This window comes from Triturus cristatus, chromosome 5_1 (genome assembly GCF_964204655.1).
Source record: "Triturus cristatus chromosome 5_1, aTriCri1.1, whole genome shotgun sequence".
Classification (NCBI taxonomy): domain Eukaryota; kingdom Metazoa; phylum Chordata; class Amphibia; order Caudata; family Salamandridae; genus Triturus; species Triturus cristatus.
Window position 1 is genome coordinate 773,055,386 of NC_140587.1, and position 20,370 is coordinate 773,075,755.

Genomic DNA, 20,370 nt, shown 5'->3' on the forward strand with positions numbered 1-20,370 from the left:
GCTTCGATCCGATCTGAACCAGTTCCACTTTCGGTTTCGATTTGACCGGTGCAGGTTTTGGTTTCGATTTCACCGAATCGACTCCAGTCTTTTTTGATATTTCTGGCTCTTTTGAAATGTTCGAAGCCGGGCCTTCTGGCGGGGCTGTAGAACGATCCGACCGATCTTGGGTAAGGCCCGCAGGCGATCCCTCGACCAGAGCCTTATCAAGACTATCTCCCTCGGCCTCCGCATCGACGGATTGGCCTAGCTCCTCGCCTGAGCTATCTTCCTCGGCCCCAAGGGCCTCATCATCGTCTCCTACCTCGTCGATGACGTCTTCGTCCTCGAAGACCACCTCATCATCGTCGTCATATTGGGATTCATGCTCCGAAGCATGGCTCGAGTCTATTTCTTCGACGCTCTCGACTTCTTCATCCTCGGTGCTGAATATGTTAACCGGGTCAGGCGCCGATTGATTGGCCTCCAATCTCGCCGCCCGTCGATTCCGAAGTGTCTTCTTTGACCGGAACCGGGCGCAGGCCATACACCTGGACTCATCATGATCCGGTGATAAACATTACACACCGGATGGACATCGATGTGTGGATATTTCGCATGACATAGAGGACATCTCTTGAAGGGAGTCCTCGATTCCATCCTCGAACGTCGATCGATGTTTGGACCGAAAATTGGTCCGAGAAGGGTGAAGAAGTCCGAGAACAAGTATAATAAGTTATCGGTACCGAGCGCAAACAATACCGACGATACCTAAAGGCTTTTGGCCTGAAATAAAGTTTTCCTAACTTGAGCTAAGATAAGCACATCCGAACCCAATGGCGGAAAAAAACAATCTAAGGATGGAGAGGATGCCCATGCGCACTGTAGTCCAGGGGAGGAGCCACCTATCTCGTGATACTTTGAAGACTCTTCCAGGACAACAATGTGCAATCATCCAGACCCAACACTAGGCGGCGATCTATGCACAGATATGAACTCAGCAGCCCACATGCCTCGAACACAAATTTACCAAAACAGCTACATACTAAAATGTAGAGCCTGAGGAACATTACTTACCTTTAACTAGCAGATTGTATCTTGTGATGTTATAGAAGCACATCCTCTGCACTACCCCACCATATATTTTGTTAAATATAGTGCGGCTTGTTATACTTCAAGTTTTTGTTTCAGGTGTGTCATATGACTTGTGACCACCCCTGAAACCCACAATTCACAGAGACGCATGCTTCGTTCAAAGCGGCTTTGCCATGATATGGTTATACTACAGCAAGAGAACGTTAATCAGTCTTTTAGAATGTCTCAGCATAATTAATGTAATACATGAGTGCTGTTTTGATATCGTGTTTTAATATATCTTGTAATTGCATTTTGTGTCCTGCAAAGAAAGCAAGCAGTTCAATTGCATGATTAATATGAAAAGGAGAGAGTACTTTAGGTATAAACATGTGAGATGTTCTATCTTTGCATAACTAAGTATGATTACTCTAAAGAAAATGCTTAAAATTCACTAAATCTGGGTTATTATGTTATTGACATTGAAGTCACTACTTTTACAAGGCAATCCTGTAACACAGTAAAGGAGAGTGCTTTAAAACCAAGATGCGTTTGCAAGCACCCTTGGTGAGATTACCCGATTTATGCCTTCCCTTCCCTAAATGCCATTATAACAGGAATGCAAAAACTATTTGAGGATGTTGTCTTTTTGTAAATAGGCTGCAATAGAAGCCAAATGAACTATAACATGCAAGTCAAGCCTCACATTTAAAAGGTTGAAAGATATTTCACAGCAATGTGCACTGATGTTTGCAAAGGTTCCACATGTGTAGAAAGGCAATAGTTTAGAAAACACTTCCAGACAGCCATGTAACAAGCTCCTACAGTTGAGGAACAACACTTTAAGAACGTTCATACAGTCTTTATGCAGATTTAAATATCTAAATTCTAAGGATCCTTCCAACTTGCACTGGGAATGCGCAAGTTAAGTGTGTGGCGTGTACAGTGATAACCGTAAGTAGTGAATTTCAGTGGTTTTATGAATTTGTACCAAAATCATAACTCTATTTTTAACATTTTTTGCGGTGAAAGGCTTTGGGTCAGTTAGAGTCGGGTCTGTTCAAGTGTCTTTCACATTCTACTTCTACCCAGTACAGCATACAGCCTGGAACAATAGGTCAGCCCTCTCTAGTCACTGGCTGTACTGCGCCGCAAGTGTAGGCATTTTGACTGATTATTTGCTCTGCCGCCTGAAAATGACTGACTTCGGTGCTAAGGATGATGGGCAGTGCTGTCAGGGTGGAGCTTTGAGTCAACCATGTTCGGACAGTGATCTGTTCAAGCGTCTTTCACATTCTGCTTCTACCCAGTACAGAATACAGCATAGGGCAATAGCTCAGTCCACTCCAGTCACTGACTGTATTACGAGCTGCTGCATTTTTACCTGATAACATAGGCACATCCACCTGAAAATGAGTGTGCTTCGGTGCTAGGGATGGTTGGCAAGTCCTTCAGTTTTCCATTTCTCCTTTTATGGGCCCTTTTTCATTTCTCTCATGCTTTTTGGGGGGGGGGGGGGGGAGCCTCCTACAGCTCCCCAGATGGTGCTACCCGGCCACTCTCCTACTGCTTCAGTTGCCCTGTGTTGCATTCCATATGGCCACTGCTTCTAAACTGGGCAGGAATCTTGGATTGTGCTGCACAAGATGGCCATCATGTTTAAAAGCACAATGCCAGCCATCTTTGATTTGTAAAACAATTATACAATATTATTCCAGGATGGAAGTGGTCATATTGGATTGGTATTGTGGATAGTGTATCTTTCTTTTACTGTAGCAAGATGGGTAATACATCTATTCTAACCTTGGCAGCCATGTTGGAAGTTTAATTCAGTGCTATACTATATACAATAACTTTGCAAAACAGCCGTCTACTGTTATATTCAACTTATTTTCTAATATTGCAAGCATAAACACCTCATGGTTCGACTGTGGCAGTTTTTCTTTTTTCTACTTTCATTCTCTTAATTTAGCTGTCATTTTGTGCGTTTGTTCTATTGTCGATTGGAAAGCGGGTGAATGCAACAATTTGTCAGTGGGTGAATGAATGGATGCACAAGTGGAAAACTCACTTAGAGTATGTATATTGACGGATTTTGGGTCACTAAACTCACCAGTCAATGAAAAGGCAGTTTAGATTATAAGACACACCAACTGGCATTGCCAATGCTTGTTTTAATCTTACCCACTATGGTAGATGTAATTATGCATGTCCTCCTGGTGGCACCAGGGGATGCTACCTTCATTAATATTAAATACATCCACAACTTGTGAGGTATTTTTTTTATACACAGCTATTATCTATATGTGCTCCATTTTTTTTAAATTACAGAGTAACCTACCATAACAAGGACTCTGACCACTAAGGACTCTGACCACTATATGTATAATAAGCACAATATCAGGAAATTAAAACCACCGACTGAGCTCATCTGATAATAACATGTCAAAAGGATATACCTATAGATGTGGACAATATACAACAAAGCAGGCATTTCGCTGGTTACCTTCGTAATGGCGCATTTTCTTCAATGTCCTCCAATGTTTCTAAAGAAGAACGTTGAGATATAAGCCGACGTCTGGATGTAGGAATAAGAAAAAACAACACTACATTAGAATGACTTATCAGGTAAGTTGAAACAAGTTATAGACTTACAATCAGCCCCCACCAAACATGCATGTTGCAAGGCAGGGGCCTACCACTTAAAGTATGATCGTATCGTTTCACAGCAATCAGAAAGTCCATCTAAAGGTGAAGCTTACTGTTAGACATTTATTGACAATTTCAGGACATTAACAAGGTAACGCCCTGTTTAGAATAGAGATCTATAGTATGAGTAATGCAGTAATTAGTCAATCCTGCATTTTTTTCTATTGGTAAATGCTGGCAGGTGCAACCTGCTGCAATACACCTGGAGAACATTTGAATACCAATATGTGCAGAAACAAGCCCAACATTTAATCGATTCCACATTTAAATCCACATTTTCTGAGAGTTAACTTGGAATATGAGATGTTTCTCGCACCACATTAATACCGCACTAAAGGTATTGGTATTTACCTGTTGAAGAAAATTTATCACCCCAATCTGTCAACTCAAAATGTGAACCTAAGAAGCAAAACAGACATTGAAATCAAGGAGCAAGTTACTTACCTTCGGTAATGGTCTTTCTAGTGGATACTCTTTCTAACTGCAGATTCCTCGCCTTTAGAATATTCCCCATGTCATACACTAGATCTGGAAACATTCTGGAGCAGTGCTCCCAAGCACCCTTAGGTGGCACTGTGCAACACTGCTTTGGCCTTGTTCCAGCCTGGAAACGATAGAACAGAGCCACATAGAAAAACCACAACTATGTGGCAACACGGAGTCCAAAACAATTGGAGCTATCAGTGTGCGGCTCTCCAATTCGGGACTTTTTTAGGACCACTCCACAGAACAGGGGGGGGGCAGGAAGGAATCTGCAGTTGGAGTATACACCAGAAACAGCATTACCAAAGTTGAATAACTTGTTAATCTGATGGATACTTCTAACTGCATACTCCGCACATTTATAATAGATACCACAGCAGTACCTCCACACAAGGTGGCGGGTCTGTGGAGTGGGTTCAGACCAAAACGTCCTGCAAGACTGAACGGGTAAATGCCTTTCCTATCGGACCAGGCTGTCAAAGCAGGAGTGCTTCGTGAATGTGTGCACGGACACCCACATCACGGTCCGACAGATGTCAAGGACAGACACTCCGTGTGTTAACGTATTAGTGGAAGTATTGACCTGGTGAAATAGGCCCGTAGTCCTTCCCGAGGCTGCATTTTGGCCAATGCATAACAGATCTTAATATCCACCTTGACAGAGATATTTTCTGCATCTTATCTTTCCTGCTTCAGACAATACCACAAAAAGCGGATTATCCATCTGCTGGTCTTTAGATGTAAAAGCTTAAGTCTCTTTTGTGGTCTTGATGATGGCGTCTTTCCTCCTCTTTCAAGGGGTGGGAAAGGGCAAAACCACTGGGGAAGTGATGGATTGCCCAATGTGAAAATGAGTCACGACTTTTGGCAAGAAGGCCACCCTGGTCCTCAGCACCAGTTTGTCCGGAATAAAGGTGTTGAAGGGCAGTTGCGTCAAGAGAGCCTCGAGCTCACTCACTAGACAAGATGAAGGAATCGTGACGAGGAAGGCAGTCTTGAGGGTCAGAAAACGCAAAGAGCAGCTGTGTATCGGTTTGAACGGAGTACATATATGAAATGTTACGTCCAAATTAAGGTCCTGCAATGACATCACAAACGGTCTGGACTGGAACAAGTGTGTCAGCCAGTTTGACTTGCAAAGGATCTGTCACGAGGTCTCTGACCCAGGCCACAAATCTGTCCCAGCAAAGTGATAAATAGACTTTGTTGAAGGGAGCCTGACAGCCATGATGACATCTACAACTTCGGGTGGCAATTATATGCCTTCAACGGCTGCCACTCAATCTCCATGCATGGAGGTGTAGATTGTGTAGGTCGGATGGAGAACCCTGCCCTGCTGCTGTAAAAAAAGATCCTCCTCAAGTAGTAGCCTGATCGGGAGCAGATGCACATGCCCAGAAGATCTGGGTACCACGGTCTCATGGCCCAATCTCAGGCCAATAGGATGACGTAGGCCCGGTCATTTCTGTTTTTCTTCAGAACTCTGGGCAGGAGAGGCAAATGCAGGAAGGCCTATGGATGCCCTGTGGTTCACTCCGGCCAAAACATATCACCAACTAGCAAAAGTTTGGCTACTATTTGTTCTCTAAAGTGGTGATCTAGCCAGGGTTCCCTCCCTGTTATAAGATGGCCTGTGCCATCTTGGGGTACAGCTGCCATTCATGATCTATCAGGCCGAGCGGGCTGAACTCGTGCGTATTGGCATTCAAGGATCCCACCAGATAGTTTACAATCAGGGAGATGCCCTGAGCGTCCAACCACCACAAAAGTCGCAAAACCTGCTGGTATGGGTCCCTGGACTTTACTCCACGCTGCTAGTTGTAGTACCACTTAGCGGTGGAATTGTCTGTGAAAACCTGAAGCAGCTTCCCTTGATAGATTGTAGAAAGTCCTTCAATGCCAGATTATTGACCCACAACTCCAACAGATTGATAGGGAGCAAGATTTCTGCCAGCGATTAGACTCCTCTGATCTCCACCTCTCCCAGATGACATACCCAACCGAGCAAAAATGCATTCATCACCATCATCAGCTCAGCAGATCTTGCGCAGTCTGCTCCAAAACCTGGATTACATCCGACAGGTTTCCTTGGTGCTGGGGTCACTGCAGTCATTTAACATCTAACGAAGTGGACAAGCAGGATGCATGAGGCAAACAGGTCAAGAAGCCTCAGAGTTCCTCTCACCAAGTTGCAGGACTGAAGCTGAAACATTGGGATCACAGCCCAAATGTTTGGGAGTCATTGCGATGGAGGCAAAACAATGAACTGCACCGTATCTAAGACAGCTCCTATAAAAGGAAATGTCTGCAAAGGAATCAGGTGCGACTTTGGTTTGTTGATTCAGAACCCCAATGGTGACCGGAGGTTTGCCATCATCTAGAGGTGGTCTACAACTCATTGTGGCAAGCAAGCCTTCAACAGCCAGGGAGGGGACAACTGGTATCCCAACCTCTGAAGATGGGTGGCAACCACTGCCATGATTTTGTGAAAACACCTGTGGGGCGCTGGTAAGGCCGAAGGCGAAGCACAGTAAACTGAAAATGCTCTTTGCCAACCTTGAACCACAGGTAATGTTTTTGGACTGCAGGATGGGTAAATAAAAGTACGCGTACTGCAGGTCAAAGGCTACCATAGAGTTGCTCGGATCCAGGACATACAGAACCTGGGCCAGTGCAAGCATTTTGAATTTGTCCTTAAAATTTGTCCTTCGAATGGAGGCATTCAGAGAACAAAGAACTAAAATAAGAAGGCGGGCTCCATTCTTCTACGGCATGAGGAAATAGCAGGAGTCACAAACCATTCCTATTTCCGAGTCCATAACCCTCTTGATGGCCCCCTGTGGACAATGCAGATAGCACATCTTGCAGTAAGATGGATAGGTGATCTTCTGAGAGGCGCTCGGATATGGGAGGAAACTGTGGCAGGTCGGAAAGAATTAGAAGGGCACAGCCCTGTTGAACGAGTAGGCGGAACCACCTGGCAGATGCGATAGATTGCCACCCATGGGGAAAGTGGTGGATCATGCCTCCTAAAGGGCAGTTGTGCATTGCAAAAGGCAAACTAAAGCCGCTTGGATGATGATGATGCAGGTGAGGAGGAATGGGAAGAGTGATGTCCTGGTACCGGGGATGGAGAGTGGGGGTGGGGGGAGGGAACCTCAGCAGCATGTCTTATTACAAGAGCAAAGGAAGGACTTCCATTGGTGGCCCAATCAGGGGAAGTATCAAGTTACACTGTAGATTTGCAAAGATGCAATTTTTCTGTTAGAGGATGCATTTTTAGGGAGGTAAAGAGTTAAGGTGTGAAGAAGCACCAGATGTTTCATGACACTCCTGCAGCAGCACCAAGCTAGAGTCCTACACACAACCTTGGCACTATGCGCACACATCATCAACGAAAAAGAAAATGCTATTTACCAGAATGCATCTGTTCTTGGCATGTAGAGCTGTAGATTTGTATACTTGTGCATAGATCGCCATCTGGTATTGGGCTCGGATGTTTGCACTTTGTTTTTGTCTTGGAAGAAGTCTTTTGTAGTCACCAGGTAGGTGACTCCTCCTTAGGACGATAGTGCGCATGGGCATCGACTCCATCTCCAGATTGTTTTGCCATGGAGGGTCATGATGGAGTTAGTAAGAAATATAAAAGGATGTCCATCTGTAATGTATCCAAGTAAGATAGTACTGGAACAGATAGAGGTATCTGGGGAGGCCGGTGGGCGTATACAAATCTACAGCTCTACATGCCAAGAACAGATGCATACTGGTCAGTAGCATTTTCCGTTCAAGGCATATGACCTGTAGATCGTATACTTGTGCATAGACTATACAGCAGTTACATCTTTAGCGGTGGCTACCTAGATCTGTTGCAGTGGTTTGAAAAAGTGTTCGTAATACAGCCTGGCCCACACTAGCTTGTTGTTTTCCTTGCATGTCTACACAATAGTGTTTTGTAGACCAAGTTGCTGCTTTGCAGATGTCATCTAGGGGAATGTTCCCTAAGAATGCCATAGATGCCCCTGGTTTACATGTGGAGTGAGCCCTAGGGGGAATGGTTAAGGTGCGTTTGGCTTTAGCAAAGCATATTTGGATGCATTTAACAATCCAACTTGCAATCCCTGTTTTGAGACAGGATTGCTTTTATGAGGTGGGGAGAAAGCCACAAAAAGTTGTTTCGTTTTTCTAAAGGATTTTGTTCTTTTAATGTAGTAAAGTATCGCTCTTTTTACATCTAGCGTGTGAAGAGCCCGTTCTGCTACTCAGTCTGGTAGAGGGAAAAACACTGGGAGTCCTACAGACTGGTTAAGGTGGAAAGCAGAGACGACTTTAGGTAGAAATTTTGGTTTAGTCCTAAGAACCACTTTGTTATGATGGATTTGGAGAAATGTTTCTTGTATGCTTAATGCCTGGAGTTCACAGACTCTTCTGAGAGATGTGATCGCAACCAGGAAGGCTACTTTCCAGGTGAGAAGTTGTAATTCGCATTTATGCATAGGCTCAAATGGGGGACCAATGAGCCTGTTAAGTGCCACATTTAGTTGCCATACTGGAGAGGGTGGAACTCTAGGTGGAATTATTCTTTTAAGTCCTTCCATAAATGCCTTGATAGCTGGTACCCTAAACAAAGACAAGTGTTGTCTGTTTTGGAGATAGGCTGCTATTGCTGCGAGATGTAGTTTAATGAATATATACGCTAGGTTACATTGTTGTAGATGCAAGAGGTAACAGATTATGTCTTGAACAGAAGCATCTAGTGGGTTGATTTTGTTATTTGTATAGTAAATTACAAATCTTTTCCACTTTGCGGCATAGCAAGCTCAAGTGGTAGGAAGTCTAGCCTCTTTAATGATGTTCATGCAATCTGGCAGGAGATTAAGGTAGCCAAACAGATTAAGGTAGCCAAATTCTAAGACTTCAGGTGCCAGATCGCAAGGTTAGGTTGACTGGGATCTGGATGCCTTCTCTCTCAATGGTTCTGAGTGAGAAGCTTGGGTGAGAGGCGTAACTTTTGATGAGGAACTACTGATAGTTCCAAGAGGGTTGTGAACCGTGACTGTCGGGCCCATGTTGGGGCAACCAGGATCATTGTCAGGGAATGCTACTTGAGTTTCTGAACCACCAGCGGAATGAGTGGGAGAGGTGGAAAAGCATAAGCAAATTTGCCTGACCAGTTCATCCATAGCGCAATGCCTTTGGACAATGGGTGTGGATACCTGGAGGTGAAGCGTGGGCATTTTGCGTTTTGGCGTGTGGCGAACAGGTCTATTTCTGGGTGGCCCCACATTTGAAAGAATGTAAGCAGAACTTGAGGATGAAGTTCCCATTCGTGGATCTGCTGTGTTTGGCGACTGAGCACATCCGCAATTTGATTGTGTACTCCTGGGAGGTGTTCTGCAAGGAGATATATATTTTGGGGAATGGCCCATTTCCATATGCTTTGAGCTAGGTGCGAAAGCTGCAGAGAATATGTCCCCCCCCCTGTTTTTGTATGCAATACATTGCAGTCATGTCTGTACGGACCAGGACAGCTTTGTTTTCGAGGTGGAGTTGAAAAGATTTCAACGCTAGGAAGATCGCCAACAATTCCAGGTAATTTATGTGGAATTGTTTTTGTTGAGGGGTCCATATGCCCTGAATGGTATGGGTTTGAAGATAAGCTCCCCAGCCGGTGAGCGATGTATCCGCTATTTGCACTACCTGTGGAACTGGGTCGAAGAACGGCCGCCCTTTGGAAAGGTTTTGTGTTTTCCACCACTGCAGAGAGCGATGGGTGCGGTGGTCTACCAACACCAGATCTGTTAGCAGACCTTGAGCCTGGTTCCACTGACGTGCCAAACACTCCTGTAAGAGACGCTTTTGAAGTTGTGCATACGTGACGATGAGGATGCAAGAGGCCATCATCCCGATTAGTTGCATGAACACTCGCACTGGTAGTGAGTATTGAGGCTGAAGTTTTGCGATTAGAGCTTGTATGGTGCTTATCCTGACTGGGTTGGGGTATGCTAGAGCTTTTGAAGTGTCTATTGTAGCCCCCAGATATTGTTGTTTGTTGGATTGTTTTGTGTGTGTGTTGCACACAGCTGCTGTGTGAGGTGGCTTTTATGAGCCAGTCGCCCATATAAGGAAAGACATGAATGTGCTGTCTTCTTAAGTGGGCCACAACTACTGCGAGTCACTTGGTGAACACTCTGGGTGCTGTTGCTGTAGTCACTCCGAATGGGAGGACCTTGAATTGGTAGTGTTGACCATCGACCACAAACCTAAGGTATTTCCTGTGAGCGGGGTAAATGGGAATATGAAAGTAGGCGTCCTTTAAATCGAGAGTGGAGAGAAAGTCACCCTATTGAATGGACTGGGAGCACCTGTTGGAGAGTGACCATGTGGAAGTAATCCGACTGACTGTAGAGGTTTAGCGGTCTGAGGTCCAATATGGGCCTGAAAGATCCATCCTTTTTTGGAACTAGGAAATAGAAGGAGTAAACCCCTGTGCCTTGGTGAGGCAAGGGGACTGGTTCTATTGCATGTTTTTGTAATAGGGAGAGAACCTCTTGTTTGAGAAGTGTTAGATGTTCCGAGGACATTGGTCGTGGTTTGGGAGGAATGTTTGGGGGGTAGAGGCGAGTTCCAGGCAGGAACCATACTGGACAATTTGTCTTACCCACTTGTCTGTTGTGATTGAATTCCAGACAGGTAGGAACTTTGAGAGATGTCCCCAGACGGGAGTGGGATGATCAGGGGGGGGAGTGCAGGGGAGTCACTGTTTGGTGGTAGGGGAGGTGTGGTTATTGTTGCCGCAACCTCTTCCCTTACCATTGTTGCCTCTGTAGCCTCCGCGAAAGTATCCTTTGGAGGACGGTTGAGTGGGGATCTTTTAGGACGAAGAGGGGTGTTCTGAGCCAATGATTTTGGAACCAGCTCTGTAAAAGGAGCGCAAAAAGAGCCTCTAGGGGAAGGGAATTGTAAGGTCCCCATGGATTTAGCAATTTCCGTATCTTTTTTCATCTTTTCTAAAGATGTGTCAACTGAGGGCCCGAAAAGATGCTCTTGATCAAAGGGCTGATTTAGAATAGCAGATTGTACCTCTTGTTTGAATCCGGAGACTCAGAGCCAAGCAGGCCTGTGCAACAAAACGCTAGTGTTAATAGCGCGAGATGCGGTATCCGCCACGTCAAGCGTACATTTAATTGAGGTGTTTGTGATCAATTTCCCCTCTTGTATAAGGTTGTTGGCCTTTTGTTTGTACTGGTCAGGAAGGTGTTCCATGAGCTTTTCCAGCTCATTATAGTGAGCCCTGTCGTACCTGGCAAATAAAGTTTGGGCATTGACAATCCACCAATGATTTGCAAAACGTTTACCAGATGCGTCTATTAGCTTGGACTCCTTATCAGGAGGAAGGTGTCGCCTGTACTCTGCGAGTTTGCCCTCTTGCATGCATTAGACACTACAAGAGAATCCAAAGGGACCTGACCTTTAATGTAAATTGGTTCATTGGGAGCTGCCTTATACTTTTTATCTAGACTGGTGTTTAGAATCCTGGCTCTGACAGGGTCCTTAAAAACTTCGGGGGCATGTTTGAGCATGCCTTTTAACATTGGCAAGGTGTCAGTAGACTTTTGCGAGGGTGCAAAGGTTTTGAGAAAAAAAATCATCCTCTAAGGGATCAGAATGTAACTGTACTGCGTGGTATTGGGCAGCCCTATTGAGGTTATATCTACTTTCTACTTTTATAGCGCAACGACTCACCCGGGGGCATCTCAGCACTTACCTAGTGAACGAGAGGTAAGTTAGACCGGAGTCGTGAAAATTCAAAACAGAAAAGTTTTTAATTGTTTCCTAAAAGCAGTATATGAGGGACATTCACGCAGTGCAATGGGCAGTTGGTTCCAGTACCGTGGAGCAAGGTACGAGAAGGCCTTTCCTCCCGTACGAATGAGACGTATTCGAGGGACTTTTAAGAGAGCTAAGGAATTAGATCTAAGGTTGCGACCAGATACCTGTTTAGTAAATTTCTTTTGAAGGTAAAGGGGACCTTGCCATTTAATGCATTAAATGTGAGGCAGCAGATTTTAAAGTTGGATCGCTTCTTCACAGGTAACCAGTGTAGCTCTCTCAACAAAGGGCCTGAGGGAGAGCCTGGAGGACGATTTAAGATCATTCTTGCTGCGGTATTTTGAATCACCTGCAGTTTAGCAAGCAACGTCTCACCAACTTCAGCTAGCAATGCATTCCCATAGTCCAGGCGGCTGATCACCATCGCCTGGACCAGGGTTCTGCGATGTTTAATGGGCAGATAAGGCAGTATCCTACGTACAAGACGTAAGCTGTAGTAGTAGCAGGAGCTGGTGGTGGCAGAGATGTGATCTTTCATAGACAGTTTCTGGTCCAGTTTTAGACCAAGGTTTTTCACAGATTGAGTAGGAGTAGGGGCAGCTCCCAGTTGGCGCGGCCACCAATCCTCAGTCCAAATGGTTGGGGCTTTCCCCATTAGCATAACGTCAGTTTTGCTGGGATTCAGCTGAAGGCAGTTCTCCGTCATCCAATTTGAGATGGCGGGCAAACCCGCCGAGAATCGAATTCGCTCGATAATTGATAAGTTGTGCAAACCCAATACTGTCATCTGGTGGTGATGGCCTAGATGGATAGAGGTCCGGGTCATTATGTGGGTCGGGATCTGTATTGTAGTCATCCCAAGAGTCTACATTGTGTGGGATGGTATGTACATCATCTCCATGTGGATCTATATTCCCAACCCCATCGGTATGATCATCCTCAGTATCTGATGTTTGAGGTGAAACAATATGTGGGGAGTGTGGTGAAGAAATGAGAAGATTTGGATGAGCTGGAGGAGAAGAAGGAGGTGGGGAGGTGTTAGTACTCATCTCCTTTCTTTTTAAGGGTATTGCGGGTTCCTCTGAAGTGTCCATTTTCCTCTTTCTTGGAGGCTTGGCGACGACTTTGCCAGTCTCTGGATCAATAGAAAGAGTTTTGGGATCCAAAAAAATCAGGTACAGGTTGCATGGGTAAAATGTCTTTTTTTGGTGCCGAAGATTTTGGGTCAAAATGTTCTTTGGACAGAGTCTCTAAGGCTTTTTGTGGGGTCTTGGCCTCCTTAGGTTTTGTTCTAGGAGTTTATGACTCCGAGACTTTTTTCAGCTCCTACTAGGTTTTTCGGCTCCGAAGATTTTTTCGGTTCCGAAGATTTTTTCAGTTCCGAATGTTTGTCTTTGGTATGTTTCGACATCGAGGGCTTGGGCGTCGAGGCTGTCTTCGGTGTCGACGAAGAAGGGTGTGTCACATCTTTGGGTTTGTGCTTCGGTGCCGAAGGGGACTTTTCGGCACCGGAATGGGGTTGGCTCGAGCCCGAGCCAAAAGGCTTATGTTTAGGTCTCATAGCCGGGTCCGAGGGCGGGGCGTCTTAGACATGTTGCCGGTGTCGACCTGAGGCCGAGGGTGTTACCGGAGCCTTAGGTTTGGTTTTGGTTGGGAGAGGGGTTTCGGTACTCACGGACCGCTGAGCCGGGGTGACTGTTTCGTCTTTGACGTCGGAGTCGTCGGCTTTGGAGATGGAGATGTCTTCTTCATCATCTTGTTGCTCCGGCTGGACACTGGGATCTGCTCCGAAGAGGATCGGAATCGAGCTGCTTCTGCGAGACATTTCGTGACATCAAGCCAGACGATCACGGATTGTTTTCTTCAACCTGAAAGATGAACAGGCCTCGCAGTTCTTGGTTTCATTCTCCGGGAAGAGGCAGAGGTTACAGACCTCGTGCAAGTCTGTGTGTGGGAACTTAGCACCACACCTGGGGCATTTTTTGAAAGGAGTCTTTTCCATTGACTGCAGGTGTGGTCGGCGTGGATAGGCCCAACGGCCCGTGTCGAGGATTGAGGAGTTTGTTTTTAACGATGCGTGTCAAAAAGGAAACGCGAGCAAGACAATACCGTCGAGTGGAGAGGAATTGCGCATCGAAGAGAGATTCGAAACCGATATCGACCCGGAGCGCAGCAAGTCACATCCGAACCCGAAGGCGGAAAAAAACCAATCTGGAGATGGAGTCGATGCCCATGAGCACTATCGTCCTAAGGAGGAGTCACCTACCTTGTGACTACAAAAGACTTCTTCCAAGACAAAAACAAAGTGCAAACATCCAAGCACAACACCAGATGGCGATCTATGCACAAGTAAACGATCTACAGCTCATATGCCTCGAACAGACAGATTAATTAGAGATGTACGACTGATACGCCTGTTAATGAACGGTTACAAAGTATCCACAGGACTACTTTGTGTTGGTCTTTAAAGTCTGTGTGTGCAGATAGCTTCAAAGAGTGATCTGAACCAGTGGAACCCACACCTAAACACATTCCACCTACAACTCTGATTGAATCCCGAGTGGATCTTTGGGACTATTGGCACGAGCATCAGTAGGGGTTGGGGGAAGTAAGGGGGCTGGTACTGGAAACAGTTGAGGTTAACCAATGCTGCCACAATTGATCCAAGGTGCAGGTCAAGGTGACAAAGATGTTCACAAGAGTTATGTGGCAGCTAATATCTCCCACTCTAACGTGTTCATGTAAGGGCATGAGTCTCAGCCTTAGCTGTTCCTAGGATTCACCCTGGTCACTTATAGTCCATCAAATCTCGGTTCCAAGCGCCTTGATGCATGGTTTCACTGGGTCTACAAATGGATTATAACAATAAAAATACTGTTCTATTACAACTACTAAAGATAGTGTTACTAATAATAACAATATTAATCCTTAAATAACGGAAGGAGCATCTATTTTGTGTAGCATTCTGCACAAACTAGTAGAAGGCATCGTTCAGAGACAACATGACCTCCAAGCATAAACAGACTAATCACAACCTCAAAGCAGACAGAGGAATGAAAAGTGCCCTAGCGAAAAAGATTTTACAAAAAGACGGTCAGTAGGCGGCTCTACTAAGGGTATAGCTAAATCGGCCTTGACCCTTGCACCTCAATCAGATTTTACCAATTGTGAGTCGCCCCCACAGGTGGTGAGGCTGCAGGAACCTCTCTTCACTAGGAGAGGGATAAAAAGGTTTATAAGAGGAATAACAAACTTTTGGGCAGAGCTCCTAAAAGATTGATTATGCCAATATTTTGAGCCACAAACAACTAAAATCAAAACTACCCTTTATGTGTTGACTGAAGCCATTGTATGTACCTGCAACGATGAAAGACAACACCTGATGTAAATTAGACACAGGTTTGAATTAAGGAGAAGATAATTACGGATTGATGTAAAAGCTATTTTTGATTTCTTTGTGAAGGGTTTAAAAAAGAAAAATGCACCGACAAATAATCTACTAACCAGCTAAATAGACAATGATCATAAGAAATACCACAAAGAGACCTGGAAAGCTGATCAAAGTTGCCAGCTTATTGAAAACCATAAACTGTGACTGTCTCACATCTCTTCATCCACCACCCTATTAAGCGCTGCGTCCCTTACCACGATAACCACACCTCGGTGGTCATCATGCATGTGATGGAGCAGGTAAAACAAAATTTTGTATACCGCCTCTAGTTTGCATGAAATTAATTACATAATCATTCTAATCTAACTTGTACTAATCGGTTTGCAGTGAAAAAAAATACTAATCAACATTTACACCTTGATAAACACAAGATACACGTGGAACTAGAATGCTAATTGAATGGCAGAACCACTAATTAACTAACTATGGTACGCAAACTAACTTTAGATTGTGGTGAAATAGAAAAATTGCATGATTTATGTTGCTTTTGCGATGGTTTGTGCTTCCAGTACCACAGAATGGTGAGTATAATTGCTTTAAATGTTGCTACAAGCTAGGTAAATACTTGGATTTGTGTGGGATTAAACATTAGAATCTTCATTTCTATATTTTAATTATTGTTATGTCTGTTTTTGCTTAAGTTGGCATTCGGGCCTACTATGCCGCAGTATTTAAAATGGAGGTCCTATGAAGCCGCCATCATGTGAGCGCGATGACTTCTGCGCAGAATCGAATCGGATGGCTCTGGAGATCTCCAAGTGACCTCAGCTCTGCGACACCGTGTTCCTTGTAAAGGATATGAGAGTGGAGGGTTGCCAACTGATGGACGGTGTGAACCACAAAGGGGACAATGCCGAACCTGTACTAAGATGCTTTCTCTTCCTCCAAACGTTACTTTCGGAACTTTCGCCTGTGAACCGAATGAATAATATAAAATTTGCGCTTTGCTATGCCAAGTTTCATGAAGAACCAGTTTACCCTGGGAATCTTTTGAAAGAATTACAAATTGACCCTGGACTGTCCAATCAGAACATTTCTCTACCCTAAATTGTTGCATGTAAAACTGAAGTAAGAGGGAAAGAGGGTATAAAATGCCCTCATCAGCCCAAGGGTGGGGGGTTCATTCGGGCTGATCTTACATTGAGCTGGTGAAGATTTCCATGGTTTACATTGGGTTTCTTTGATTTTCGGGAATTTATTTTGTCTGATTGTTTGATCATTGCTGTGGGTCGGACAGTTTATCCCGGAGATTGTACCAGAGAATTCGGATAATTCTCTGTTTGTTCAGAGGGTCGCCAACGTTGATATTTGGTAACTATTAAACGCATTTATGAAATCTATGCTTATTTGCCAAATGTTCGATTTCTCCTTGAAATAAACTGAATTTATGTTATGATCCGTAGTGCCTAAATGCTAATACAGAAAAATTATTATTAGATAAACAAGATTTGAATTAATAAAAAATGAGTTTGTGATTTATTTAATTGGTTACAGATATTAGATTAAATGTTTCCTAGGCTTTAATTGTGTTTTAGCTGGTTCTAATTCACCATCAACCAGTCCAACTAATTGGTCCATCGACCAAGTGGTGGAGTGCCTTGATGTCAAAGTCCGGATTCTATAGGTGCACGTGTATATAATGTATATAATGTAAAGAAATTAATCCTGATAGGTAATAAGGTACCCACATAGTCCAGCGCTTTTTCTCCTGTGTCCAGGATTCGAATGAGATGAGTGTGTGTTGGTGTTATGGGCCCCACCAATGAATGAGCGCATGGATGAGTTGTTGTGATTACGAATCTGTGACATAGGGAGGATATGCAAATTTGCCCCTTGCGCTGCATCACATGCCATGCAAACAGTTCCCACATAGGATCAAAACAAAGACTACACCCTTCCAACCAAACACGCCTACATGGCGTACCTCGCTGCCTCACATAGAGCTAGTAAGAGCTATATAAATTCTTCAATACAATAATGAGCGGGGGCTTCTCCTTTGACTTTGTACTACAAAGACCTGCTCATCTCCCGCTGGCAGACATTCTGACTTTTGGGCCTTCAATAACACATGAACACAGATCACACTTCCACTTGCAGAATCAGTTTTAGATTACCCATTTGGGTTAGTTACCTTAAATTATGCAGTGTTTTAAACTTTAATTAAGTTTCAGACTAGCAGAGCCTCTGCGAACCCAAGTGCTGCAGGGTATTTTTCAGCTGTAATGATGCGAATACTTTACAGAGCTAGGACAGGTGTAATCTGAAGCTGGAGAAACCGAGATGCTGGCAGTGCCAGTCCTAGCTAGGCAAATCTATCTCAGAAAGAAAGAAAAAATAATTGTTGTACACTATGGGCCATATGTATGAACACACTTTCCAATAGACACATAATGGGTAAAACCCTTTGATACATCTAGCCCTATGTGTAAGAGTTTAGCCCACCAACAACAATTATATAACATAAGAGACATTTTTACGCACCAATAATACTGCTCTAAATAAATTTCTCAATGAAACAAAATAAAAGCTAAGGGACAGGTAGTTGAAGAAACTTGCCCACGATTCACGAGTGAAAGGGTATATGAATTTGCAGTTACACGACCCCACAACCTGTGCTATCTATTGTATCCTACCTCCTTCAAAGGGACTCACGAAACCACCAGGTCACGTCGGGAAATAAAGCTTAAAATCATTAGGGATGCTGTACGCCTAAGTTGTGTTTGCCCTCCGTTGCAGACAGACACTATATAGAACACTAGATAGGAAAACTACGATAATAGCAATGAAAAACAAAGTTTAGAGCACCATAAAAGATGTTTTTAATCATCCGCTGGGACGTTTTTGTCCATAGACCCCCGAATGCGACAGTGGAAGAGAAGTTAATGGACAGTCCACTCCTTCGTTGCCCCTGAACAAATTGCCTCCTTATACCATTTTTTTTATTACATTATTTTTGGAGGGCCTGGAAGATACAATTTGCTACCAGGCCAATCCTTTCTTTAAAAAGTATTTTTAAGCACTTTTATACTTTACCACTCCAAGATAGGTATCTTATAATCTTGGAAGGTTAAAAGTAAATAAATACATTCTTTATAAATTTGTGTCAAAGCTTCATGAGGCATACGTGCCAATGTGCAGTCGCACCCATTGGCAGACACATCATCACATTGGGGACTGACATTTTTGTTTTTTTTTTGCTTGTTTTTGCTGATGTTTTTCAACATGGGCAAGAACTTATTTTTCTGATGCTGTTCAGAATTGACAACAGGCACCGGCTAAGTCAAAATGTAAGCTGAAACCTTTCAAATTATAGACCTATTGGCTTTGCTAATGCTCCTTAATTCTATATCATCTGCAACCATTTTAACATTATAGGTGATAAATTAGGCCCCAGGCCTGTCAACCCTAAAACTACATCTGCCAGATAAGAGTAGAGTTACAGCAAATGTGCAGTAGTACATTACTCCGCTTTGTCCTTCATATGGAAAAAGTTTCCAAGTAAAGAAGTTCCACGCAGTTGGTGTGCATTTAGAAATGCAATTAAGGCTATAAAAGGCACTGCAGAATGTTTATCAATTCTCAAAGTTACAGCGTTGTGGATTTTTTTTTACCACATTTGCAATACCACCTCTAATCACGCTCCCACAAGCACACCCGTCGAAGTTTTTGGGCAGACAGTCGTTGCCTATGAACAGTACAATATTTATCTAAACACAAACAGAAAAAACAAAATTTCTCGAAGTAAAGATTTCAACCACAGTTGTTCAATATCGTAAAGAATTATACGTGGAGGAAACAGCAAAACAAAAAAAGGTTCCTGTGCAACAATATGGTGAGATCACGATTGCCAACAATGTATTCTCGGTTTTCAGTGTCTAAACTTCGCAGCTCTAAATGGCAGGTATCAGTCAGTGCATGACGAATTTAACAAGCAGGGCAAAGTCAACACACTTCACTGGGACAAATTTGCTTTCCTAATGCGTTCTGGCAATGGAGTACAGCGTCAGAGAAAAAGCAAAATGGGTCAGTAGCAGTCACATCATTCCGCTGGCGAGCACATGCCACAACATATGCCAGGGAATGACGTGGGCACATTTTGGTTTGTTTTTTATTTGCCAATCCAAAACGGCAGTTGCCACTCTTGATTTGGTGAATTATTTATTTTTTAAATTACAAAATAAAGCACCACAAGGTGGTGGCGAAGAAGCAGCAGGTGGGGAAAATCAGTGCACAAGGAAGACTAACATAGGGTTGAGGGGGAGCAACACTCGGGCGGGAAGAGCAGCACATGATGGAAGGAAGAATGCAGAGTGTAAGGAGTGATAGCAGCATGGTGTAGGGGAGAGTAGCTCATGACAGAACACTAAGCATGGGGGAGAAGGACAAAAGCACATGCGCTCTAGTAGAGTGTTTAATCGAAAAGAAAAAAAGGTCCCAAATAGTCAGGACACAAGTCAGCCAAATTAAGAGGATAGTAAAGAGGTTATGCTCCCAGTGAAGGACAAACACAAGATAGAAAATGAAAGTCATCAAATAAGAAGCAAGCAAAGGAGTGTAACAATAAAGCCAACCAATCAACGCTAGGCATGATGTTTGCCAAACGTAACATTGCTAAACACTGGGGAGCACAAACTACACCGACGCACCGAGAATGGTGTAATGATATGGATGCAGCGATGGAGGTGGAAAAGGCAGTATACACACAGAGGGTGCCCTAAGAAGTGGGAGCGGGTGTGGGGAAAGTGGAACAGCTTCCGAGGGAATATTTGCACTCCTGATGATTCAGCAACAGACACCAGTGGATAAAGGGTACAGAACAATACTACTCGATTAGTCATGTGTCA

The 20,370-nt window shown here is 44.0% G+C and overlaps 1 protein-coding gene across 1 annotated transcript in view; it reads right to left on the minus strand.

Annotated features, from left to right (window-relative positions):
- CABLES1 (Cdk5 and Abl enzyme substrate 1) overlaps positions 1-20,370 on the minus strand; it is a 368,783-nt gene that overhangs the window by 242,911 nt on the left and 105,502 nt on the right. The window contains exon 2 of the mRNA XM_085605768.1: positions 3,560-3,631. Within this exon, the coding sequence (XP_085461894.1) occupies positions 3,560-3,631 (72 nt within the window). The remainder of the gene's footprint in view (positions 1-3,559; positions 3,632-20,370) is intronic.